Source organism: Dermacentor andersoni, chromosome 6, assembly GCF_023375885.2.
Source record: "Dermacentor andersoni chromosome 6, qqDerAnde1_hic_scaffold, whole genome shotgun sequence".
Taxonomy (NCBI): Eukaryota; Metazoa; Arthropoda; class Arachnida; order Ixodida; family Ixodidae; genus Dermacentor; species Dermacentor andersoni.
In genome coordinates, this window is record NC_092819.1 from 137,745,642 (window position 1) to 137,773,052 (window position 27,411).

A 27,411-nucleotide genomic window follows, 5' to 3' on the forward strand; every position below is an offset into this window, starting at 1 on the left:
AGGTTTGCCACTTCAGACCAGCGAGAACGGTGTCCATCATTCACTGGAAAGTTGCTGGTGCAGAACGGAGCCCGAAAGGAAGTACCCTGAATTCGTAAAGGCCATCTGGAGTGATGAAAGCAGTTTTCTCACAGTCTCGTTCATCTACCTTAATTTGTCAGTAACCGCTCTTTAGATCGAGAGACGAAAAATACTTAGCTTGCCGCAACCTGTCTAAAGAGTCCGATACGTGGTAGTGGGTACACGTCCTTCTTGGTGACATCGTTGAGGTGTCGATAATCAACACAGAAATGAAGCGTTCCGTCTTTTTTCTTGACCAGAACGACCGGGGACGACCACGGACTGTGCGAAGGCTGAATGACACCATCATCTAGCATGTCCTTGACTTGGGCTTGAATTGCCTCACGTTCTTTCGGCGAGACACGATACGGCTGTTGTTTGATGGGGCGTGTGTCGGTGGATGTCGTTATTCGGTGCTTTGTGATTGGCGTTTGGACCACCTTAGTAGACCGAGCGAAGCACGCGCGGAATTCGTTCAAGAGTTCCTTCAGTGCGCTCTTTTGGTTGTCTGTAAACTCGGAGTCTACACTGATGCCTCTGAGCGAACCGTCCTCTGTGTCCACTTCAGAAGCAAAGCACTGGACGATGTCCGTTGATGGTTCAGCGTAGGCGACGGCAGTGCCACGAAAAATATGCCGATGCTCAAAGGTAAAGTTGGTAATGAGGACCGCTGTCTGGCTATCACGAAGTTCCACAAGGCTTCGCGCTACACAAATACCTTGGGTCAGCAACATAGAAATGTTGTCTTCTACAATGGCTTCACCGTCTTGTAGCTCGTCGGACTTGACCGGAACCATAACACTCGCACGCGGCGGTATTGTGATGCTGTCGTCCGAAACGTGAAGTGCGGATCTGTGTCCAACGGCGTCGGTCTGTGTTGCCCATTGCGTCGAGAAAGTGATGCAGCGCTCGCGGAGGTCAATAATGGCGCCATATTCCCGGAGAAAGTCCATCCCAAGAATTAAATTGCGGGAACACTCGCGTAGAACCAGACAAGTGGCGAGAAAAGCAACACCGCGAATTTCTACTCTTGCCGTGCATAAGCCAAGTGGTGTGACGACGTGGCCACCTGCCGTACGGACTGGTGCCCCGTTCCAGGGCAACGTAACTTTTTTCAGAACGCTCGCCAGTTGGCCGCTAAGAGTAGAGTAGTCGGCGGCGTATCTACAAGTGCACTCATTTTTCTGCCGTCGATCAACACAGGTATGTCCAGTGAAATCTTGTTCGTGGGAACTGGTTCTGGCATCGTCGTGTTTTCGTTGTTCTGCGGTCGGCACGATACGAGGTCTTCAGCGCGTCGAGTATCAGCGGCCCCGCCTCGGAAGGTCGCTGATGTCAGTTTTTCCGGCGTGGACTTGGTGATCTCCATTGCGTCGCCCTCGAGGTGGTATCACGAGCAGGGAAATATCGCCGCGGTGAGGGTGAGCGTAACTGCCGCTGCGATGTGTCCGGCCTGCGCTGCTGTTCTATGAATTCTGCGATGTCGGGAGGCCTCTGGCCAAACCTAGATTGAGGTGAATCGATGGAAAAACCCCGCAGGCCGGGTCGTCGATAGAGGCACTCCCGATACACATGACCAGCTTTGCCACAGTGGTAGCACAGTGGTCGTCAGTCGGGTGCTCGCCAAACCTCTGCTTTCCTCGTGGGCGTTCGGCGGTCGTCGAAGTACGGTAGCGGGGTTGTCGGAGTGGCTTGCGCCAATTGCAACGCGACTGGCGACGCAACATAAGTAGGTGCGAAAGCTTGGGCGGGGCACAGTAATGTTTCTGCCTTCGTCTTGCGCCGGGACTCACTTGGCGACGAAGGCAGAAAATACTCTGACGAAGGGGTCACTGAAGTCTGCAGTATTTTTTTTTTTTCAGGGTAAAAAAAAACGCATGCATAGCAATTTGTAGCGAGGTGAACATACAGCAACATATGCTATCCATACCATTGGAAATAATTGTTAGTTGGCTATCTCCTTCTCTTCAAAAAATATAATAACTTTGTCCTGTGTATATATTTAAATATATTGTACTTGTGCGTGGTGTTCATCGTGAAAATTTAAAAAAAAATTAAGTGAAAAGAATATGAATGAAGTAGCCACCGCTGCTCCTTCTAATGTGCTTGTCCTCCTATTGTCAGGATTTGCAGAAGTAAAGCGAAAGTATGAATTAAAAGCCGCGCACATCGGTGCCAACAAAGATGCAGTAAGCTTCTAGCCACAATAGAATTTTGAACACCAAGTAGAAACAACTCAACAGAAACCTCAAATGATGTGGGTAACAGAACTCTGGTAATGACAGTTAAGATGGGGGGGGGGGGGATTCAGTACCTCCCCCCCCCCTTCTGGAAAAGTTCGGAGGGGGCTCGGAGCCCCCCATAGTTGGCACCTGGGGCGCCACCACCGCGGGAACCAGCCCCGTCAAGCTACAGCGACAGAGGCCGACACCTGTGTTACATCAAGAGTTGCAACGGCTGCGTCTTGCAACATGTTGGACTGGCTACCGCCATGTCGTGACAGACAGTTTTGGTTTGTTAGCCTATTGTGAACTGAGATATTGTGGCTTGGAAGTTGGTTTGCTGTGCATGAGTTGCGAGGTTAGGGATTTAGTAGGGGTTTAGATAGTTATTTTAGCATTTCTGTGTTGTTTTCTTGGCTTAAGCATATTTATGTTGTTGATGTTCTGTCATGTAGACGTCTCCTGTCTATTTATAGAATGCCAAAATGCGACACTAATAAACTGGTAGTTTTCAAGAATATTCTTTTCCCCACCCTGATATGTGAAAGGGAGTAGTCAGAAGGTGCTATTTGCATCCTTTCGAGTTTTAGCGCTGAACAACCTGCCTGTGCTAAAACAGGGCTACTGTGATGGGGTACCAGAAAGCGGTTAGTTGCTTTGCCTCTTACACCCTTAGTTGCCTCTGCAGCTAGACTTATGACTGCATCTGAGAGCTTGATATTGCCCACTCGCACAGTGTCACTGACTTAATAGAAAAGGCAACAATAAATTCATTGCATGGCTTTTCTTATATGTTATATGTTTTCTTATATTTACGTGGAGCACCAGATTGAGTTTTTGACAGCATGCATGTGAATCTGAAAATTTTGTTCATGCGTTCCGATTATTTAACAAATTTTTTTGGTTGATGCCCAGACCTAGTCATGACACTGAGCAAAATTTGCTGTTTGTGTAGTTTGCTTATAAAAAATTAACCCTGTATTGCCCAAACACAGTTCTACATCAAAGAAAATTAGAACAACTTGATAACCTTTATTTCGGGCCAGGGAGAGTAAATTTGTAAAAAAAAAAAGCAACAAATTTGTTTTTTTTTTATGTAAAACTTAATTTTTACAGTGATTGATTAGTATGCTTGGTTTCCTGAAGTATCCACAACTAAACACACTACCCTGAAGTATCCACAACTAAACACACTACGGTTTATAAAGAGCTCTGCTGCAGGCTATGTGTGTAGCTTTCATGCTAAAATCAGAATTTAAAGGTATCAGAACGGCATACCATACATGATACAATGGGCATTATACAGGGTTCAGAATGCTGCACACGTTTGGCTATAGCTGCAGTGGACACGAGAATGGAGCAACCTAGTGCATTGTGATGTCGTGGAGGGTGCACCTCCTGGTACTACAAAAAAAGCATTGTAGTATAAATTATTTACGGTGCTATGATACTCGAGGATATTTTTCTGGGATTCAGAGGGTTTGCACTTCCATTCAACAAACAAGAAAGTGACAAGTCGCAAATATCATTACAATACTCCTTGAACACTTTTGGCAATAATGTACTGCTTAAGGTTTCTCGCATGCACTCTTCGTGCGCTATCTTCATGATGGCAGCGTTTGGCATTGCCAGCAAACAGCTGGTTCCACGTGGTCGACTCTAGGCAAGGTGTTCCTTAGTGTACCACAACAGGTGCTAGCTTGATGGTGGCTTGCTTCCCTCCGGTCGAGCCTCTTCAATGTATTCTCTTCAGCATAAAATGGATGATTATTTCTCCTTCAGCTCATCATTCAGGGCCCGTGCATGTACCTTGGCTCCTTAATTTCTGAGGAGAGACAGACAAGACGGCCAAGTGCTTTAAACAATTTCATGGTGGCACTGCTGTGAGTCACATGACTGCAGAGGTTGCATTTTAAAGCAGCTGTTCCTACATTAAAGGGTGCTTTAAACGCTGTCACCATTTAAAAAGAAACATCCCTGCTATTATGAATGATAAAATTTATTTTCACATATAAAGAATGAGAAGGCTGAAGCAAGGATAAGTTGATGACATTCAGCTGTGTTGAGTCTTGTTTGACATAAAATCAAATCTATTTTCACGTTTCCAAATTAGTCTTAATGAAAGTGACACTTAACAAAAACTCAAAGGTCAGACAAGGAGCAAACAAGCACACAAGTGGTTCGAAGCTTTTGCAGTCACAAACCCTGTAATGTTATTCCTGACCATATCTAAGAAAGCACAATGGATTGGTCTCATATAAAATAACAGTCTTTGAAGAGAACATACATAGTGATGCTCCTTGAGTGGATCAAAGAATAATATGACCACACTAGAGCGTTTAATGTCATTACACTGCAGTGACATTCGGTGCAATGACTGCAGTTCGAACTATGGTAAAGCTACACCCAAACTATTAAAAGGTCCCTGAAACAGTTCGCACAAATTTTGTAGACGTGTAAGGTACAGCTACAGTAAAGCATTCTTGCCAAAATTTAGGTGAAGCATCTCGTATTAAGAGAGCTACGGACAATTACAAATTACCCTCCTCTCTAGCAATGTTTTCTCGACTCGTTCGCTGAGTGATCGGGGCTAAGCGCCACCTTCACTGGCTCTGCGTCAGGACAGTGTCTTTGAGCCAGCGCACGAGGCCCGAGTGTCCTGCACAGCGTGGCCACCTGGTGGCGCAGAGCTTAACCAGCCAAACATAGGGCTAACATTGCTGTAAATGAGTGTAAAACATCTTAAGCATTTAAAATGACGATGAGTTCCCAATTACACTCCTGCCAAACATTTACACCAGCATTTACTGCCATTTTAGCTCTGTGTTTGTCTAGTTGTGCTCCGTGCCACCAGGTGGCTGCACCTTGCAGAATGCTCGCATTCGTGCCTCTGCCCATCTGGCAAAATGCCCAGTCCACCTGCATTTACTGGAATGCCAGACACGCTAAAGCTCTCTTGTGGCAGTAATCCTCTGGTGCGAAGTGACAGCCCCAAATGCATAAATCCTGGTGCCTGTCGAATACTGACAGCTTGATGTGCTGCAGCCACTCCACTTGCATGTTGCCTTGCAGAGGGACACGATATCGCAGCTTGACATGTCACTAATCTCTAGACTTGCAAACAAAGAAAGCTCGAGACCAACACTGATTGTACAGCTTGCACCATAATGGAGCATGTTGTAACACAAGCAGACTGCACTTGCCATGTACCAGAAGTGCTTAAATGCAGTGATAAATTGTCATTGTGCACATGTTTTCTTTCGATTACTTTTTTTATAGAAACAAATTAACCAACATTCCAACTTTTACGAACAACATTTGCTCCCCATAAAGTTGGGAAAATATTGATAATGCAACCTTGGCTGCCAATGTGATAGCTCAACCAACTGATGTCACACGCAAAACTGGTCTTTTTTCAACACTGCACATAAACAGTAGCTCATTAATGCTCTTGCACATCTCTCAAGCGCAATGGCGAGTATTAAATTTTGACAAAGTATTACCAATGAGCGCACGTCTGTTGCGTCTACTAAAGCAATTTACCACGACATAAAGCCTGCAACTATGATGGCGGGCCGTAGGTGTCTCTAAAGCACACATAATTCTTAATGATTTTAACAGCTTATTACACCTTCTAAACTTAACGCATTCGTACTATTGATTCTTGACTTCCAACTGCGATTCCAACTTACATTGGATCTGCGTAACTTTCTTTCATGAAGCTCAGGAGCACGGTTTGCAGCTCAGGAGCACTGTACAAAATAAGCGTGTGCTGTTTTCTTTTAAATATTATTCGGTTATGATACAAAGAACGAAATATTTTGAACCGTTCATTTTTCTCTCCAATGATCACCGAGAACTGAACCGGAACGAAAACCGGAAGAAAGGAATTTTCTTTTCAACACTACGTGTGCATGCACATATCCAAGTGTTTGCAATATGGCCAACTAGCAAAGTGGTGGTGCCCAGACCGGTATAGGCGTTAGTCAGTTGGAGAGTAAAAACATTTCGCAACAGCCTGCAATACAGCTTCTTTCTCGCTAGATTAACGTATGCCTTAAAGAAACAAAAGAATCATAACGCTTTCAATCTAGATTCTCAAATTACAAATGCTCGATGTCTTGTTTTGCTATGTATCCAGGGTAGTGAGAAGACGTTGCGAAGCCAAATGAGTTCCTCGAATTCATTAGATAGCAAAAATCATTTTATTCTAATGGTATTAAATATTCCCTGCTGCACTCGACGGACCCGGCCAGGCAGGAGATCGCCACTGACCGGGCTGCTCATGTCGTGGAACTCCAAGAACTCACAAACGTGCAATGCAGTGGAGTCATGTGGGGACCCTGGGACCTACGTGCCCAAACCCCTAGGTCAAATAAAGTTGTTCCTCTCTCCCCTTTGTAGCAATCCACAAATGTCAATTGATGCTAATGCCATTCGATTCTAATGACATTACAATGTCCAGTGTGACAGCAGTATTAGAAATGCAACAGAGCTTTTTCGTTTTGAGACTAAAAAAATAAAGATAATTCGTTGAATTATATCGGGATATATATTTTTTAGACAACAGTGAATTTGTAAACATTCACCGTGGCAGACAGCACAGCTGTATTCCTTCACATGGATTACTCGAACCGACAGGCACTATTTGCATGAGAAATCAGAAGGTGTAATTGACTTAACTAAGATCCCACCAAATATGTTTTTAAGCGACTACTTTGTGGTACGCATTGCTATTTACAAGTTGTATGCAAGGCATACCCACTTCAAAACGAATTATTAAGATGACACCAGTTCTTTAATTATTCAGCTAGCATTTTGGGTTATTGGGCAAATAATGTGCACCTCTTTGAGCAGTCCAGTACAAGGATTAGAATTGTGCTACCCTCCATGGTCAATTTATACAAAACCTGTAGAGTAAAAATAATAATAATAATAAGGCACCTTGAATTTTTGCAGACATGGCAGCTATATATAATGATTTACTCACCGTTGGTCTAGTCTGCACAGGGATGGTCCGTTGGAAGGCCATGGCAGTTTGGGTGCTCGTTTCCACCATCACATGTCCAGTCTCTTTCTGATGGCCCAATGTATGCACTTGATCAACACTGAACTTGCACAGTGTCACCTGCAAAGAAGCGAGAAGTTCCGTTAGGCTCTTGACAACACTCATTCACTAGCTCAGTGAAGGGCCCCTAAACCAACGCCGACTTTTTTTCTACACATTTCAAGTGAACATGCACACCTCAAGCAGCATACCACGATGATCATCTTTCGCAAACAGGGCACGGGTGAGCCACAAATTAATAGAATCCCATGCTCCTCTCTGGGATTTTCCGCTCCTTTCGCTGCATGTCCCAATGCCAGCAGGGCAAAAGCTATCCATTGGTCACCTGACGAGGAACAATGGTACCAACATGACGGGAACTACCACTGTATATTCCAAGAAGGAAGGGTGTCTTGCATATTATGTGCCACTCGTCCTTCCACAAGGTTTCCCTTCAGTTGGTGCCACATGGAGGGCGATTAAGCGCAGGCAATAGGGGAGCCTTTTTTCTGGTTTGTTGGCTAGGCTGTAGCTCTTTGCTGCACTGCACGGAATAGGTCCATATATGCGGTGAGGCATCAGGAGCCCCAGTGGGGAGGGTAGCAAAGACAAGCAAGAAACCGTGGCGGGCACGTAGTCATTCATGAAATGTGTGTAACCTTGCTATTATGGCATCATTGTATAAGAATTTTTGTGACTTTATGTTCATTGGAAACAATTACACGGCTGCCACTATGTAACAAATTTTCGAGCTCAGAGTGGTTTGGGGGCCCTTTAATGGCCCTGAAACCTTTCTCCAAAACAGATTGCAATGGCTTTCGATGGATACACTCCCACAGTAGTTTTAGAAAAGGACGTAACAGAACTACAAGGACCATAGAGTTTACATTCGCCCTTTCTCCTTAACACATTGTTTCCTCACAGTTGGGGCGTTGCAGGTACTGCAGTGATGTCGAGCATGTTGATCCTTCTTTATTTTTTCTCCGTTCTGCAGTATACTCACAGTACCCGCCGTGGTTGCGCAGTGGCTATGGTGTTGGGCGGCAGAAAGTTAGGTGGGCGGACGAGATTAAGAAGTTTGCAGGGACAACATGGCCACAATCAGTACATGACCTGGGTAGTTGGAGAAGTATGGGAGAGGCCTTTGCCCTGCAGTGGGCATAACCAGGCTGATGATGATGATGGTGTTGGGCTACTGAGCACGAGGTTGCGGGATCGAATCCCGGCCACGGCGGCCGCATCTCGATGGGGGCAAAATGCAAAAAGACCTGTGTACTTAGATTTAGGTGCATGTTAAAGAACCCCAGGTGGTCGAAATTTCCGGAGTCCTCCACTACGGCGTGCCTCATAATCAGAAAGTGGTTTTGGCACGTAAAACTCCATAATTTAATTTAGTATACTCACAGTAGTCACAGTGCCTGAGAAAGCGGCAAAGGAGCAATGACAGGACAGGAAGTACGCTTTACGCAGGAAGTACACTTTGAAGTTAAAATAGTCTATTTCAGAAATTATTTGCTGCAAAAAGCACTTTTATCTGTTAAGTAGAAGCAGAGTTATTGGAAAACAAATGTCCCCTATTCGTTGCTTCCCCTCCTTCTTCAATGACTTGCACTGCAAAGGCTACGGCAGTGTGTGGCATGCCCACAACACTCCACCTACTGAATGTCACCGTGGCGTGCAGATCAAATTTGATTTTGGACAATCACATAGATGCTTTTGACAGCTACAGCATCCCAAATGCCGTTGTTCTCAGCGAGCCGCAGTGCGCTCAGTCAGCGGACTCGTTGCGGCACCCCACGTGGGCACAGTATCTATGCTACATAGCAGACTGCAGCCATATGCAAGTCTAGTGCATATGCGCAGTGTTTGCTTTGTGCATGACAAGGCTTGAGTGTGCGCTCCGACTCAAATGCTCCACCCTGGCCGTACTACATGGCGCGCACCGGCTTTGTCCTTCACCAACTTGACCGACAGACAGTAGCCACATTCGACTTGCACATATTGAAGCACTATCAATAAGCTCAACACAAAGTGAATTTTGCCAAGGCATCTAACCAGGAGTGAGCGCACACTGGCAACTGTGCATATGGTGTAACCTTAAGTTTCACATGGTTCAAAGCTAGCAGAGTGTTCTGAACTAGTTGAAATTAACTAGACGCAATGGCTACGACACAGATAAGCAGGGTGGTCGTAGTTTAACTGCTACGCAGTTTAACTCCTACGTCTTGGGTTTTTCTTAATCTAGGGAATATGTTGCTTGTGCAATGTTGAAGCTGGTCATCGCTCGAATCTTAACACGAGAAATTTGAAAGCAGTAAACCTAGTTGGTACTATATCATCAGCTTATGTTTATGTTTATGTCCACTGCAGGACGAAGCCCTCTCCCAGTGATCTCCAGTTACCCGTCTTGCACTAGCAGATTCCAACTTCCGCCTGCATATTTTGAAATTTAACCGACCCACCTCATTTTCTGCCGTACTTGACTGCACTTCGCTTCCCTTGGTACCCAATCTGTAACTCTAATGGTCCATCAGTTATCTGCCCTACGCATTACATGGCCTCCATAGCTCCATTGTTTTGTAAACGAGAATATCAGCTATCGCCATTTTCTCTCTAATCCACACCACTCTCTTCCTGTTCCTTAATGTTACAGCTAAAGTTTTTCGTTCCATTGCTCTTTGCGTGATCCTTAACTTATCCTCGAGCTTCTTCATTAGCCTCGCTGCTGCGTATGTTAGCACTGGTAGAATGCAATGATTGTACACGTTTTATTTCAATGCCAGTGATAAGCTCTCAGTGAGGATTTGGTAAAGCCTGCCTTATACACTTCTGCGTCGGCCGCCGAAGCAGAACGGCGCGCGCTTCCGGGTCATCTCGGCGACTGCGCTTAGCTTGCTTCGGCGGCGCGCACCTCTGGATTCTGACGTCGGCGGCGTTGAGCTTCTGCGGCTCGGAATGTAGGGTCCTCTTGACTGAGGCGGCGATAAGCTTCTGCTTCGGCGGCTCGCACTGCATCTCGGCGACGGCGCTTAGCTTCTGCTTCGGCGGCGCGCACCTCAGGATTCCGACGGCGGCGGCGCTGAGCTTCCGCTCGGGCAGCTCGTTTAACAGCTGCGGCAGACGAAGCATTTCTACCGGTTGCATCGCTCATTTGTTTCGAAAAATACTGGATGACGCTATTTTGTATGAATGATGTTTAGGTTGCGCGCCTATACACGTTGATGCACGCTACGGAGTGCAGGCATAGAATAAAGGACAACTTTAGAGAAGGTAAACTGTACCTTCCGCAGTGGTTCGAAAATATGCAGCGGCAGCGCATGAAACTTACCAAGGTGGACGCCAGATGACGCTGCTAAAAGAGGAAGCGGAAATGCGCATTTTTTTTAGAGCACTATCCAATATGGCCGCTTTAAGCCGGTCGTGTGTCGTGTGTCGTGTACATGGAGGAATGGTACGCGAGGTTCCGCCGGGCCACCGAGGCACCGGATTGGCCGGAACGTCAAAAGAAAAAGGAGCTTTAAGAGAAAGTGACTGCAGCGCCGCCGCCAATTTCAACGTTTTTTGCTTCACTCTCGCCGCTTGTCGTGGCCTTCGTTGGATGCGCTCCCCCTTTCTAGTACACTCTCTTGCACAGGCATGGCTGGCGGATTGGATCGTCGTGGCTTTGGTAAAATCTGAGGTGACTGGAGCAATCACGGAGGAAGGAAACTAAGGAGAGGCCCTACCCCCTCCGCGCGCTAGGAGAAAAGCGTGGCGGAAATGACGTAGTAGGTTCTCATTTTTTGCTGCTTTTTTATTTTTTCTGTTGTATGGCCACGCCTTTTGGGCCACAATGGCGGCGTTGTTATGGTTTTTGAGCGCTCACACATGTTGCTCTGGTAGGTTTCGGGCCGTGGCAAAGGCGCTGAGTGGGCGGGTTTGCGTTAGTCACCGTGTCTTGTTGCGTTGTGTTACCTGCACCGTGCTCTGCCAGATGTTGCGCGAGCGCGCGACACCACGCGCAGCGCGGCGTGGTTTCGCGAAAGATGTAAACAAGCGAGGAGGGTGGCCCAAAAGGCGGAGCATCGCCATGAGCAACGCCAAATTCCGGCTTCACTTTTGCTTCACAAAGAGTGACGTTAGGGCCTCTCCTTAGTTTCCTTCCTCCGTGGGAGCAATGCTGGAGCTATAGCTAAGTTTGTATAGGTCATAGAGTTTCTAAAAATGCCCTAGAGGGAAATGTGGCGCTAGTGTCTACGGGGGTTCTCATGCGCGTTGCCTCAACCTACATGGGAATGATGGGAAGTACAGGCTTCGGATTGACTTCGGTCTTTAGACTAGTGGCGTTTGTTTCTGGCGCAGTAAACAAAGCTATACTCAAATATTATCGCGTAAAAACTAATTCTATTTCTGCAGTATGTTATATAATGTACAACACGCTGCATAAACTTTGTATGACTTCGAGATGGAAGCATGGTTTACTATGGTTTGTCACCAGGACACACCAGGGTATGCATACTTGTGCGATTCTGTTCCCAATTTAACGCCAAAGAATAATTATTTATTCATTTTTTCAACAGCAAAACAACCGTGCAAGTACTTATATAAAAATACTCATCATGTATTTCTGGAAATAAAAATGTTGTATTGTGACAAAGCGTTGCGCCCTTGAGAGGAATGCTACAAGTGTCGTCTGCTACGACGCCTGCTCGCTGCAAACGCGAGACTTTTCTCGCAGACGACAGGCACTTGCGAACTCTCTCGCTCTTTCGAAAGGTTGCGTCGGCTGTCACGATTGCTGAACGTCTTCAAGTACTTTTAAGCACATCTGCTGCAGTGCTAGCTAGGACGCTAGTGGCCTCCTACGAGTATGCTGCATCATATTTTATATTGGCGTACCGCTTCCGAAGCGTTACAGCGTGGCTTTGCGGGTACCCATTGTGCGACACTAGACTACAGCTAGGAAGCAGCTATCTTTCCTACCACAAGTAAGTTTGTGTTCTCAAAGTCCTAAAACATGCATTTCAATGAGCACATAAATGAGCACATAATGAAGCCCTCAATAAAATTTGAATGTCAAGCCACTAGAAGTACAACTGTATATGTCTTGTATCAGTAGTGCCTTCTTTGTCCTATTCTGAAGTTTCATAAAGCACGTAACGCTACAGTGCCAACCTAACACACTTAACAAACAAAGGTCCAAACGCTCAAAACATGTTCTTTCAACGTTTACGATGCCGCCGCTTTCTCGTCACGGCTTCGACGCCACACCGCGACACAAGCATCGTCCCAGTGGCTGGCCCAGCGTGCTATCGCCACTCCGAGCAACATAACAAAGGCAAAGAGCTTTGCGTTGCACTGTCCAACTGCAGGTTATAGCAACTGCGCTTGGAGCGAAACCAAAACTGCCAAAAAAATACTTGTACACTGGTTCGCCAGTCAATAGAATGCCAATCCGAAGCCTGTACTTCCCATCATTCCCATGATGGTTGAACGATCGCAGCGCCAGATTTGCCTCTAGGTATACTAACATGAAACTCTATGGTATAGGTGTTCTGTGGCTATAGTGTACTAGATATAGTGTACTACATCATTCTAGTACACTATAGCTAGAGCTTTGAATCCTAGGGTCTGTTCGATTCGCCTGCACCACTGTGAACAGAGTTATTATACTGTGAACCAGTTCACGGCGGCTCACGAGAAGTTCAGAAACGGTGCAGCTTGATTCCGGAGGTGCAAACCCAGCGAAACACTCGAAACGAATGCAAAGGTGTAGACGCGGTGTAGGCGTTATGCTATGTCAGTCTAACGTGCACGGAGTGCGCAAGTTTCAGAGGTCCTGAACTGCAGGCATGATCGGTTTCTGGGGCGTAAATACACACCACAGTTGCGTAGACACATCAGACGTGCGTAAGCGGGGTTTTAACGGTGCTCGCGCCTGTGTGCTGCGTCGCCTGCTGTGCCACTGCTTCGCACCTGTATGCCTGCACCAAGTCGGCACTGACGGTGGAGCGGGTGCAGCGAAATCATGAACCAGCCTTGCACCTTTCCTGGACTTTTTAAACGAACGTCGTGTTTCTGCGGGCGCCATTGCTGCACCGCTGAAACGAATGGCAGGGTGCAGCACCTCGCGAACTGGTTCAAGTGGTACAGGCGAATCGAACGTACCCCTAGAATACAACGAACCAGACGGACTCGCAGACTGACGAAACTTTGTTTTATGCTCTTTCTCTCCTTACTTTCTGTGCCTTACTTTTTCCTTTTCGTTCTTTCAGCATCTCCTGTAGCGTTGACAAACGCCTGCCCTCTGAGTCGCAAGGGATAAGAACGTACTACTTTGCTCCTGCGGCCACATGATCATACGTCATCGGCATGGGGCCTTGGTCCCCGGCGCGGCGGCAGCAGTGCAGTGGCATGCTTTAATGCGCGTCCGTGGTCATGCATCATTGGCATGATTGAATGCGCGTCAAGCGCACGTGATCGCTGCAAAACGTGGTTTGTTTGAATCTTTATTTCTGTGCGTGAATCGGTAACGGCGACTGACAGCGGTGTCTTTCGCGTGTTATGTTTGCCGAACATGTTTGTGCAGAATTAGAAGAAACTGCGAAATGCCTGGGAAGTGTTGTGTGCCGCGGTGCAATGGCAATTACAAGACGGGCCCCAAGGTGCACGTCTTCTCGTTCCCTAAAATCGATAAAGTAAGAAAAGCGTGGATACGTGCCATTCCACGTGAAAACCTGGTCGTGTCAGCTAACTCGAGGGTAAGAAATTTTGAATGTTTATTATTTTCTGAGCAGGTTGCTTCTACCGTTGGTTTGCAAGCCCTGTGTGCAACTCCTTTGTGCCCAGACCACACGTACGCTTGCGGACGCGCGCCCACGCATGCACAGACGGTGTGGTATGGCTCGTACGCGTCAAAACGCGGCGTGATCTCGGGGTACAGCTCCTCCCTGTTATCGCGCGCTTGGGTTGCCGCGCGTCGGCTCACGTGGCTACGCAGCTACGGCGCAGAACCTTCAACTCTCAGTGAAGCAGATTTGTATCATGCAAGAAAGTGCTTTTTCTTTCCTTTTTGTGCTGATCTAACAGCTATAAAAATACAATAATTACGTTTATGTATATCGAACCATTTTGAAGAACTGTCAATAACAAAGTACGAAGTGGCATCTACTGCGAGTGAGCCCAGTGAGCGCGCGCGTTGGGCGCGTCTTTGTGGATGCAAACCGCCATTCCTCGCGAGGCGCGCGGACGCGAGCTAGCGCGCGTTCACGCGCCCACGCATGCGCAGACGGTGCGGCGTGGCTCGTACGCATGGAAACGCGTCGGAGCGCCTGGCTACGCAGCTACGGCGCGGAACGTTCAACTCTCAGTAAAGCAGATTTATATCATGCAAGAAAGTGCGTCTTCTTTCCTTTTCGTGCCGATCTAATAGCGATAAAAGTATAACAATTATGTTTATAGGTATCGAACACTGTCAATAACAAAGTGCGAAGCGGTGTTTGTGAGTAAGCCCAGCGAGCGCGCGCTGTGATCATAGAGTTTCTCAATATAACACCTACAGGGAAATCTGGCAGCACCGTCAATGGGAGTTTCCTAAGGGGCGCCGTGCCGTCATGGGAATTATGGCATATGTGTCTGCGAGGCTTGAGTTGGCTGGTGTTGTAAGAGGCTTCGTCTAAAACGTGGATATGGCTAGACAAATAATGCGTTCTTAAAGTGAAATCTTCATAAAATGTTTCCATTCACGCATATTACATCTTTGCTCACCTACAATGCATGACCAAGCGAAGAGAAGCAAGAACAGACGACAAACTGTTTCAAAGTGAGCGCGAATCTTGTCGTCTGTCCTCCAACTTTAGCGGCCCGCTGACACTTTTTACGTATCATATATTTGTACATGCAATAACAAGTTCTTTTAGTTAAACAAAATGTTTCTTTTTTTGTAATAATAAAGCTAAAACAGCTCTTTACGTGCTGTTTTAGTAGAAAATTAATCATTGTGACAGACGGAACGATGCTTGCCTGGCTCTCCGAGAAGGATGCCAATCCAAAGTCGCAATAACCGGCATTCCCCTGCATACCACAGCGCAGTAGCACCAGATTTCCCTCTAGGTAATATAACGAGAAACTCTATGTTGTGGATGGAAACCGCCATTCCTTGCGAGGTGCGGCAGGCGCTAGGCGCGCGGACGTGAGCTTGCGCGTGTCCGCAAGCATATGCGTGGTCTTGGTTTTAAAAGCTAAATGTGTCACGCATAGCCCACCATGTCATGTAACCGCACTTATGCTAGGATATATTTATTTTCTTTAGGTGTGCGAGCGTCACTTTAAAACCGAGGACATCGTTCGAAAAACAAGCTATATTGACGAAGCCACCGGCCGCACAGTGACAGCGTCGCTCTCACATGTACGGCTTCGACCTGACGCCGTACCGACGGTATTTCCTGATTGCCCAAGCTACCTGTCCAGAGAAGGGACTAGACGAGAGGACCCAGAGAGCAAGCGAATGCGCTTAGACTCCGCCGCCCTTGAGAAAGTGCTTGCAAAGTCAATTATCACTGCCCAGAATGAGGACGAAGCAGACAAGCTTTGTGATTTGAAAGAATTGGCAAACTTCGTTCGAGGTAAGTAGCTGACATTTTGGCATGTCATCAAATGCTATGAATATGTCATTTTGGCTCACATTTGTAACGATGAGGCTCCTTGGGTTAAATACTTTGTTTTTATAAAAGCAGACCTAACTCTAACAGTAAATGTCGCAAAAGCACCACTGAAGCGGCTCGGCTCCAAATTGCTAGTTCCGTCGGTGGTCGACAGCAAACGACGGCTGCTTGAGGGAGTTGAGGAGTTCGACAGTGCCGTTAAGTTCTGAAAACTCAGATATGGACACCTGTGAGACTGTCGTTTCTCTCCTGAGCAAAATATGTGCAACACAAGGAGACTATAACTTTGTGGCCATACAGCTGCTCACCGAGCAAGTACAGCTGATGTTAGCAAAAAAAAGAACGATGCCACTACTCTGTTGACTTCATGGTGTACTGCTGTATACTTTTTACAATATCGCCCTATGCATACAAGTATATGCGCAGTCACAGGAGCATAATCATGCCACACCCAAGGACCATTCGGTCAACCTGTTCATCATTCGGGATGAACCCGCAATTGGAGCATCAATCCAGTACATTCTTCCGCTACATGGCCAAGAACATATCCGAGTTGAATGAGCAGCAAAGCTCATTGCTCACGTGTCTTTGATGGTGGATGAAATTCTCCTAAAGCCCATTTTTGACTATTAGGGAGGCAACATCGCTGGTATCACATTGAACAACGCAGAAGCAGCAAACAGCATGTGTATTTATGGTGCACAGCCTCATGTGCTAGTTTAACGAGATAGCACACATTGTACCTGTGCATAAGGCTAATGGGGAATTTCTGGACAAGGTATTGGGAGACATCATTCGCGGCTTAGAAAAAAATTGGATACGAAGTCATGTGCGTTGTGACTGACAATGATGCTGTAAATTGAAACGTGATGTTGCCTTTTAAGTACTCTGTGACCAAGGCCCCGAAGCCGCACAGAAATATCACTGGCAAATGATTTCGTGCTTCTGCACCCATCAGATCCCCACCGGCCATTGTTCTTTGTCATTGATCCAGTGCACTTACTGAAGTGCGTGCGCAGCAACTGGTTAAAGCAAAATGACCAGTGTTTCTGATTCCCCGAGTTTGAGCCAAGCACAACGGGCGAGCGGTGCATGCATTATGTGCATTTTAAGACAACCAAAGAAGCATATAATTTAGAGAACGAGCAGGTACTCCGGTATGGCCACACTTTGTCCAGGAAAGCTGTTTTTCCAACAGGCATTGAGAAACGGAATGTTAAACCTGCTTTGCAGATATTCAGTGAGTCCGGACCGAATGCGCTTCGAGTGATTGGAACCAAGCACAACCTAAAACACCACAAAGAAACCGTCAGTTTCATAGAAATAATAGTAAGGTGGTGGAAAGGTGTCAATGTCAAGACCCCTTTCAAAGGACTCAGACCAAGGGATGACTTCCAAAAGCCCATCTACCCTTCTCCATTCGACTTCAGGGTTTCCTTTTTGGGCGATTTGTTGGAATGGTTGAAAGAATGGAAGGAAAAGAGGGTGGATGCCTGTAAGTTGTCTGATGAGACACATGGCACTCTGATACATGCGACTCAAGCATTTATTGAAATTGCCAGATACTGCTTTGAGGAGCTCAAGATGCCCTTTGTGCTTCTTGGGGAGTTCCAGACCAACCTTCTAGAAGACCGCTTTGGATGTTACCGGCCACTGGCTGGCTCACAATATCATTTGTCCATAAGACAAATCTATCAGTGTGAAAACAAGTTGCGACTACAGAGCACACTTCCGAAAATGAGCGCGGTGCCTGCAATCGACAATGAGAAAAATAAAAATTGGGAAGAACTGCAAACGCAAGCAGCCGTGTCAAGCGAAAAACTCAACATTGTTGTGACCGAACAGGCGCAGTCAAAACTGAAGGATGCCGTTGCAGTCATTGCCTGTGTTGCTGGTCACTCGGTGCACATCGCTCTGAAGAGGTTGAAATGTGACAAATGCAAAGAGCTCTTGATGATTGACAAGACTGTCGCAGTTTTGCCCGAAAATGACATGTACGGTCTTGTCAAAGGAATTGACAGGGGAGAGCTGGTTTACATAGCAATGCAGCTGTGAATGCTGTGGCTCACAATTACGTTGTCGTGGAAGAGCTTTCCAAGTGCGCAGAATTTCTAAAGGTCCAACACCAGCGCCAAGTGGCCACGGAACTAACACTCCAACTGCTCAGCGATGAGGAGCCTTCAGACTTTGACGTCTGTGAAAAGGGACACATGAGTGAAGTGGTGATGAAATATGTGTTGTGGTGCAGCACAAACATTCTAAAAAATTTCTGCCGGCGATTGAATGACAAGGTGCATGACACGGACAACAAGGCTAAAAAGCGGAAGCTGCAAACTCTAACGAACAAATGAATTGAAGGCCGGTGCGTGTAGAAAACACCTATCTCTCTATTTTCTATTTCTGCCTAATTTTATTCAGAGTACTACACGCGTAGCCGAAAAAAAAAGTCAGCCAAGCGCACAATTATTATGCAGACTTGTGCTGAAGCGTTCCTACGCTTCCGCCGGAGTCGGCGCCACGGAGGGCAACCCCCTGGCCTTGAGCCAGTCTAGGTGGCGTTGCTTTAAATCATAGAGTTCATACAATCATTGTTTGAAACTATATGCTTCAAGTAGTGCCTAAATCGATCACAGGGCACAAATCTCCACATTCTAATAAAACATGCTCCATCGTTTCCCTAGCTTTACCGCAGCAAGTACACGCTTCTTCCTTATATCTCTCTTCAAAAAGTAATGCGCTCCCCTTTGAGTTATCATGAATTGTTTCTTTCCTGATTTCGTTTTTTCCTCTAAAGTAGTTACTCATGGCAGGTTTCCTTTCCATTGCTGCCACCCATGAGATTTTTCAGCCTTTCTGACTGCTTGACTTTCTTTGTTGCTGTGTTGCCCACCCTACAGGCTGCGTACTTGCTGGTAAGCTTCCTAGTTCTTTTCCCCCACTGTGAATCAATTTTTCCTATACAGATACCTCAACGCTCTGCGAGCCCATTTACTTTCTTCCATATTCTTCAGTTCTTCATAATCAATTTTACTGTGGGCTTCCCTCACTTCAAAACTAGTCCAGCCCATATCACCCTGCACAGCTTCATGTGTAGATGGACGGGTGGATGGATGTTATGAGCGTCCCCTTTGGAATGGGGTGATGAATTGCGCCACCAAGCTCTTGCTATTATACTGCCTAATGTCCTACCTAGGTTAAAAAAGAAAAAAAAAAAAAACTATGAACTCCCACAACCAAATTTTCTGTTGCCCTGTTGCAAACTTTGCTTTTGTACGTCTCCGTTTTTTGTCGCCTCCCTACTTTTTTTCTACCAATCCTGCAACCGCCTCTTACTAATCCCTATTGCGGACATGCTTACTTTTCCACTGCTCTCGCTGAACCCAAGGGCTTCAAGGAGGCCAGTGGTGCCCAGTGGCGTAGCAACGGGTGGGGGGGGGGGGGGGGGGTAGCAGTTGTGGGCCCCAGGTGCAAGGGGCCAGTGGTGGGGGCTGGTGGTGTCATATACGTCTGAAGACACCCGGAACTTGTTGATATCCGCGCCTTCCTCGACTACACCCGGGGGGGTGACAGGAGACCTATGGGCCCCGGATGCCAGATGACCTAGCTACGCCACTGGTGGTGCCTAAATCGACCGCTGGGCAGACGTGTTCACGTTCTAATAAAACATGCTCCATAGTTTTCCTAGCTTTACGGCAGCAAGTACATGGTTCTTCTTTCTTCTTATATCTCGCTTTATAGGTACGTGTTCTAAGGCATCTCGATCTCGCTTCGAGAAGTAATGGGCTTCCCTTTGAGTTATCATAGATTGTTTCTTTCCTGATTTCATTCTTTCCTCTTGAGTAGTTACTCATTGGAGGTCTCTTTTCCATTGCCGCCACCCATGAGATTATTTCAGCCTCAGACTTTCCGCTTGACGCTCTTTGTTGCTGTGTTGCCCACCCTACAGATCGCATACTTGCTGGTAAGCTTCCTGGTTCTTTTCCTCCACTGTGAATCAATGTTTTTCCTGTACAGATACGTCAACACTCTGCCAGCACATTTACTTTCTTCCATATTCTTCAGTCGTTCTTCATACTCAATTTTACTGCGCGCTTCCCTCACTTCAGAACTAGTCCAGCCCACATCACCCTGCCCAGCTTCATTTGTAGTCTTCCCGTGAGCGCCCAGTGCGAGGCGTCCCACTGACCTTTGGTTCACATCGAGTCCTGATTGTACCCCTGATTTAAAGGGCCCCTGAAACGGTTCGGACAAATTTTTTAGACACGTAGGGCACAGCTTAAGTAGAACATTTGCACCACAATTTAAGTGAAACGTTACGTATTAATGGAGCTACAAGCAATTACAAGTTACCCTCCTCCCTAGCCGTGCTTTTCCTCCTCGCCTCTTTCACCGAGCGATCGGGGCTAAGCTCTGCCTTCACTGGTTCTGTGTCACGATGCGACGTCACATCGTCCACTTCCGGTTGTTTTAGAGCCCGCCCCCGCCCGCGAGAAACCTCTCCGCTAGCCACTTGACCGTCGACCCCAAGCGAGAGCTATCGAAGCAGCGTGCGTTGCAAGCATTCTGTCATAGCGCCGAACGTGTCTGGTATTCCGGTAATCACACACTACCTGAATATTTAGATGGAACGGTGGAGGCATAAACTCAAGCTGATGAAGGAACTTTAGCGTAGACGTACGTGAGCTGCCTGATCGGTCTCCATGGTCCAGCCACCCGTTGGTGCAGAGCTTAACCAGCCAAAGAAAGAGCTAATATTGCTCTAACCAAGTGTAAAACATTTTAAACATTTACAAAAACAATGTGTTAATGATTACACTCCTGCGAAAAATTTACACCAGCAGCAAAGAAGAATGCATTTTGTTACTGCTACTGTGTGTGGTTGAGCTCTATGCCACCAGATGGCTGCACCGTGCAGACCATTCACATTTGCGCTTCTGTTCATCCCATGAAACGACAAGCAAGGGGACACGGCCAGGCCCTGTCCCCTTGTGCTTGCGTTTACCCTAATACCGGACTCATGAAACGCTATTGCGTTAGTAATCTTCCGGTGTAAAGTGACGGCCGCAATCGCACAAATCCTGGCACCGATCGGATAGCGGCAGTCCGATGCACTGCAGCCAGTCCACTCGTCTACTGGCTTGCAGAGGGACACGATGTCGCAGCTTGACATATTGCCAGTTGCTACATTTGCAGTCCACAACGCAACAAAGTCGAATCATAGCGCTCGCGAAAAGACAAACCGACACTGACGGCGGAGCTCTCGTCAAAGACGGAGCACGTTATAACATAAGCAGACGAAACTTGCTACATGCCGGAAGTGCTTAAGTGTACTGTAAAATTGTTCTTGTGCATTCTCTTTATGTTAGTTTCTTTTTATAAAAACAAGTTAACTAACATTCCAACTATTATGAACATCATTTGTTTACCATAAAGTTGGAAAAATTACCGATCACGCGCCCTGGTCAGCCAATCAGATAGCTCGCCCCACTGACGTCATATGGGTGATTTCGGTCATATGGGTAGGGGCGGCTTAAAATTCTGCCGAGCAGTGTGCTGCGATCGGCAGCGATGTGCATCTTTAAAACCTTATAATAAATTACACGCTTTACGCGGAGCACTTAGATGTGCCAATTAATGATCAGAAGGACCTACTCTAACGACTTAGTACGTTTGTAGAAAATCGTCAAAATCGTTTCAGGGTCCCTTTAAAGCAAACAACTGCATTTCCAAAAGTAAGTCCTGGAACCATTACTACACCTTTCCACATACCTCGGAGCACCTCGTACCTATTGTATCCCCATAGCGCTCTCATAGGCTGCATTTCTCTTCCCCTTCACTGTTATAGTTTTTTCCTGTGTTTCCATATATCTATTGCCTTTGTTAATCCATACACCAAGGTATTTATATTCTGTTACCCAAGGTATTTCCTGGCCCTGTATTGCCACTGTCTGTTCACTGTTTTCATTGAATACCATAACACCTGATTTTCTAACACTAAATTTCAAATCTAAATTGTTGCCTTCCTGTCCACAGATATTAACCAGACGTTGCAAATCACTTTGCTTGTTAGCTAGCAACAGAATATCGTCTGCATAAAATAAGATTTGATAGATGGATGGATGGATGGATAGATGGTTGAGGCTCAACCCTTTGAATCGGGCGGCGGCGGCACACGCCACCTAGCCTTGAATGGTACTATATGCATGCATACCTATGTATTTACTCCTTTACTTTTGCTCTGATATTATCCACCAATAAGATAGCCTCCGTTTAGTTATTTCTACCTGTTCAAAGTCTATTTTACTTTCACTGTCTTTAAAACCCAAAGCTTTGAACAGTTCCCCGTTACATTCAACTGCAGGGTGAAGTTGTTTACAAGCAAGTATCAGGTGTTCAGCCGTTTCCTCCTCCTCTACACACGCCCCGCACAACAAATCTGTCTTCTGGTATCTGGCTCGGTATGTTTTAGTCTGCAGTAAACCTGTCCTGGCTTCAAACAACAATGAGCTTCCCTTAGAGTTATCATAAATATTTTCTTTGGTTATTTCTTGCTTAAACGTCCTGTATGTCTCTAATGCTGATTTGGTTTGCATCTCTGTTTTCCACATACCCCTTTCTGTCTCCTTAACCTTTTTCTTGACGGATGATTCTTTACCTGTCCCCCCACTGCTGCCCAAGTATTTGCTTGTCAATTTTCTAGTTCGCTTCCTCCACCTTGTGTCAACATTCCTCGTGTATAAGTAACTGAAAACCTTCCTAGCCCACCGCATTTCCCCCATTTTTCTCAATCGCTCCTCAAATGCTACCTTGCTACTAGCCTCTCTGCCCTCGAAAGAAGACAATCCCAGATCCCCCTGCACCCCAAGATTTGATGTCTTGCCATGTGCTCCCAGAGCCAGCCTACCCACACCACGTTGCCTAGTTTCCAACTGTTGCCGGGTCTCTGCTCTCATACATAGAACCGCATTGGCAAAAGTCAGGCCTGGAACCATTACCCCCTTCCATATCCCTTGTAATAGTACCTCGTACCTATTGTAGTTCCACAGTGCCCTACTCTTCATAATTGCTGCACTTCTGTTACCTCTAGTTGTTAGATATTTTTCGTACTCTGTCAGATACTCAATGCCATTATTTATCCACACCCCAAGGTACTTGTATTTCTTGACTATTTCCAGCGCGGCTTCCTGTATCTTATGCTCACCGCAAATGTTATCATTAAAAATCATGACTGCTGATTTTTCTTTGCTAAACTTCAAGCCTAACCTGTCTCCTTCTGTACCACATATGTCCATCAATCCCTGCAAATCTTCTGCATTGTCAGCCATTAATACAATATCATCCGCGTACATCAGTCCTGGTAATGACTGTTCAATCAGTTTACCTTGCTTGAAAAATGATAGGTTGAAGCCGAGTCCGCTTTGCTGTATTTTGGTCTCTAAACCTTGTAGGTACAGCATAAACATCAGAGGTGACAATGGGCACCCCTGCCTAAGCCCCCGCCGAATCATTACAGGCTCCGAAGCCTGCTTTTCCCATTATATAATCACCCGGTTACAATTATAGATATCTTTTAAGAAATTGGTTACTCCATCTTGCACTCCTAAAGTTTCCAGAATGCCCCACAAGCACTCTTGAAGTACACTGTCATAGGCTCCCTTAATATCCCAGAAAGCCAGCCATAGGGGTCTGTGTTCCTTTTCAGCTATTTCAATGCACTGTGTTAGTGAGAACAGATTGTCTTCTAGCCTCCTGTGCTTCCGGAACCCATTTTGTAGCTCTCCAACTACCCCCTCGTTCTCTACCCATGCCTGCAGTCTGTCCTTTATAATCTGCATAACCAGCCTGTAAACCACTGACGTCACTGTTAATGGCCGGTAGTTATTTATGTCAGCTTTGTTCCCCTTTCCCTTATATATCATTCTCATCCTACTTAGCCTCCATTCGTCAGGTACTTTACCATCCATGAGCATTTTGCTCACCACCTCCCTTAATGCTTTCTTAGATTTCGGGCCCAATTTCTTTATTAACACAATTGGAATACCATTGGGGCCTGCCGATGTGCTGCTTGGTACCCTCTTCTCGTCTCTTTCCCACTCTCTTTGTCCAAGCGAAAGCAGTGGATTGAGCGGGCTATCCCTCTCCGACATACTGCATGTACCATTTCTCTGTTCTGTGAATTTCTCCCTAATCATGGTTCCTATATGCTTCATTGCCTTCTCTCCTTCTAACCGAGTACCTTGAGCTGTTACTATATACCGCTGCTCTAGGCTTGTCCTTTTACCCAAGGAGTTCAGATGTTGCCAGAATTTTCTAGCTGCCTGTTTATCTTTCTTAATGCTTATTTCTGACAGCCATTGGGACCCTTTTGTCTTGATTTTCTCGTTGATCAAATAGGATGGTTCCTTCGGCTTTTTATGTAGTTTACCCATTTCCTCTCTACTTCTGCTTCAGGTTCTCCCTTACTTTTGGAATACCTGTGTTCCCTGGAGGCTTCCTGATGTTTCTTTATGGCCTTCTTAACCTCTTCATCCCACCAGCTCTTGAGTTTTCGTATCCCTTGCCTTGTTTTTCTGACTCGCGCCTTACCTAGCTCACGCTCAAATAGTCTCATTAACTTTGGGTAAGTCCAATCAGTTTCAGTACCCTCTGTTATCTCCTCTTCATTTTGTTGGCCACTATTTTCACTTGGTCTTCTGAGTAAAAAATCACATCTGGCATTTCCTCACGCGTCATTCGTGTTTTAGTTTCCCTCTTAAAACTCAACTTTAGCTGCATTGAGCGCCCCGAGCAGAAAAATTACGAATTAAAGTATATGACAAGATTACAGTAGCTCCACTTGCGCCTTTCATGCTGGAACACGTCGCAGTTGATCTTTCGCCCTCTGTGGCGATCGCTGGAACTTGAGAGTGTGCAGGGCCCGAGCCCATGCCGAGCCTGGGGAGGTGTTGGCTTGGGTGCGCGGGTGCACTCCGTAGCGTGCATCAACGTGTATAGGCGCGCATAGCATCATTAATACAAAATAGCGTCATCCAGTATTTTTCTAAACAAATGAGCGATGCAACCGGTAGAAATGCTTCGTCTGCCGCAGCTGTTAAACGAGCTGCCCGAGCAGAGGCTCAGCGCCGCCGCCGTCAGAATCCTGAGGTGCGCGCCGCCGAAGCAGAAGCAAAGCGCCGTCGCCGAGCTGCTATGCGAGCCGCCGAAGCAGAAGCTTATCGCCGCCGCAGTCAAGAGGACCCTGCATTCCGAGCCGCCAAAGCAGAAGCTCAACGCCGCCGACGTCAGAATCCAGAGGTGCGCGCCGCCGAAGCAGAAGCTAAGCGCCGTCGCCGAGATGACCCGGAAGTGCGCGCCGCCGAAGCAGAAGCTTATCGCCGCCGCCGCCAAGAGAACCCTGCAGTTCGCGTCGCGAAAACAGAGGCTCAGCGCCGCCGACGTCAGAATCCAAAGGTGCGTGCTGCTGAAGCTGAAGCCAGACGCAAAACAAGGCTGGCAAAGCGGCAGGGTGCAACAAAAACGTTCAAGCGGCGGTTTAGAGGCAATCGGTTTATGACGGGGTGTTCAGCGTGTGGTGGGCTCTGGCTTCGAAATGACCTGAAACCGCTACCGGATAGTTGCCTTGAGACGCTCCAGCAGGCATTTCCCAACTTGGACCTGTGCCAATTCAGGCTATGTTCGACGTGCATGCAATCAGTGCGGAAGGGTGACATTCCTTCATCTTCCCACAACCAACGGTTACAAATATCCCCCAAAGCTAACGCACCACCCGCAACGCAATGCGGTGAGTGAAAGAACATCCCATTCCTATCCTTCATAGCTCGTCCCACTGCTGTGACCTCGTGTTTGAGTACCATGCATTGGTGCAGCATGTTGTATAAACCCATTTCTCTGACCATAAGGCCTTCATGACCATCAAGGACATGGAGAGGGCTGTGTCTTGAAGAAAGAGTCATGTGTTAAAAATACAATGGTCTGTAACTGTACGCACATACATAACTCTCTCAAACTCCTTGCCTCAATATACCACAAAATGAAAACATGTACAGAGCTGCGCTCAAATTAGAGCTGCACTCAAATTTCACTTTAGAATAGCATAATCTTTGGTGAATTTTTTTCAATGAAAGCTTTCTCGCGTCATTGGACATACGCTTTAGTGTGATAATAATTGATTTGCTCCTTCATTAAGATTATGTGCTCTTGGGTTTTCTTAATCTAGCGAATATGTCGCTTGTGCGAAGTTGAAGCTGGTCATTGCTTGAATCTTCAGACAAGAAATTTGAAAGCAGTGAACCTAGTCGTACTATATTATCAGCTTATTTTTGTGTCCACTGCAGGACGAAGGCCTCTCCCAGCGATCTCAATTTGCCCACCTTGTGCTAGCCGATTCCAAGTTCTGCATACAAATTTACAAATTTAATCGCCTCGCCTCATTTTCTGCCGTCCTTTATTGCGCATCTTTTCCTGTGGCACCTATTCTGTGACTCTAATGGTCTATCGGTTATCTGCCCTATGCATTACATGGCCTACCTAGCTCCATTTTTTTGTCAACTAAAATATCGGCTATCGCCATTTGCTCTTTCTCAGTTAAGGCCCTCAATAATTTGTTCCAACTCTTCCCAACTGTTGCTGAACACGACAAAGTCTGCAAACTGAAGGTTGTTGAGATATTGTTGAGATATTTTGAAAAGGTTGTTGAGATATGTTAGGCTAGGGCTGAAAGCAAGCTCCAGATTGCAAGTTCAAATCCTCGTCCAGTCCAGTACATTTTTCAGGCTTGGAGTAGTGCCTGATGCTGGCAAAAAATGCGAAGAGCCGGGGCTATATAGTAGTCTAGGTGCAATCAAATTAGGAAGGGCCACTGAGCTTAAACAAACACACTCCCTGACTAGAACAGGAATTGGCCTCCCTGGTGCAATATTAAGCCACTACCTCCCTCATGACTCTTGAGTTGTACTCTATTGGCGGTGAGGAGTTACGGAGTCGCCATCTATCGGAAGTGCCTCGCTGGCGTAGTATGAGGGATCACGTGGCGCGCTCCTCATAGGTTTTGCTTTCAGCGCTCATTGAAAAAACCATGCGTGAGCTCTCCCGGAAATTTCTGTAAGTACTTTCGAAACGAGAGGTTTTTACTGTCTAAATAATAATCTTGGGCAAACTGAAAGCACAGAATCCTTTACAGACGCTATCTCTTTACCGAATACGTACAGTGAATTAATGCCACTGTGCGCGGTCGCCGCTATGGAGTCTCCCGAACCGGCTTCTTGCCTGAAAGGCAGGTAAACTTTGAGAGCAAACTATGTGAAATATGTTCTTATAGTGTTTGTATAACTAAATGGAGCGTAATAGAATGAAGCCTCAATGCAGCGATCGCACAGATTCGCAGCGACCGGCTGCGCGTCTGCATGCATGTCTGCGCACTGTATCGCTTTCGCCGCGTGCG

General features: G+C 46.5%; 1 protein-coding gene and 1 long non-coding RNA gene across 8 annotated transcripts in view; one reads left to right on the plus strand and one right to left on the minus strand.

Moving 5' to 3' along the window:
- Positions 1 to 3,132: 3,132 nt before the first annotated feature.
- LOC126523573 (uncharacterized) lies at positions 3,133 to 24,605 on the minus strand. 3 transcript variants are annotated; one of them, XR_008610802.2, is made up of 3 exons: positions 24,446 to 24,605; positions 7,273 to 7,410; positions 3,133 to 4,107 (listed from the first exon to the last, which is right to left on the minus strand). It is a non-coding gene; the product is annotated as an uncharacterized lncRNA (long non-coding RNA). The 3 variants fall into 3 exon arrangements; XR_008610801.2 differs by having other exon boundaries at positions 24,435 to 24,605; XR_011895286.1 differs by lacking the exon at positions 24,446 to 24,605 and adding an exon at positions 10,241 to 10,605.
- LOC126523563 (uncharacterized) overlaps positions 13,653 to 27,411 on the plus strand; it is a 43,988-nt gene continuing 30,229 nt past the window's right edge. The window contains exons 1-2 of one of the 5 annotated variants that reach the window (XM_055066925.2): positions 13,653 to 14,069; positions 15,620 to 15,932. In XM_055066925.2, coding sequence (XP_054922900.1) covers positions 13,917 to 14,069; positions 15,620 to 15,932 — 466 coding nt within the window. In that variant the 5' untranslated portion in view covers positions 13,653 to 13,916. Of the gene's footprint in view, positions 14,070 to 15,619; positions 15,933 to 24,863; positions 25,753 to 27,411 lie in introns of those variants that run through there. The other 4 variants (XM_055066923.2, XM_055066922.1, XM_055066924.2 and 1 more) reach the window with 4 other exon arrangements.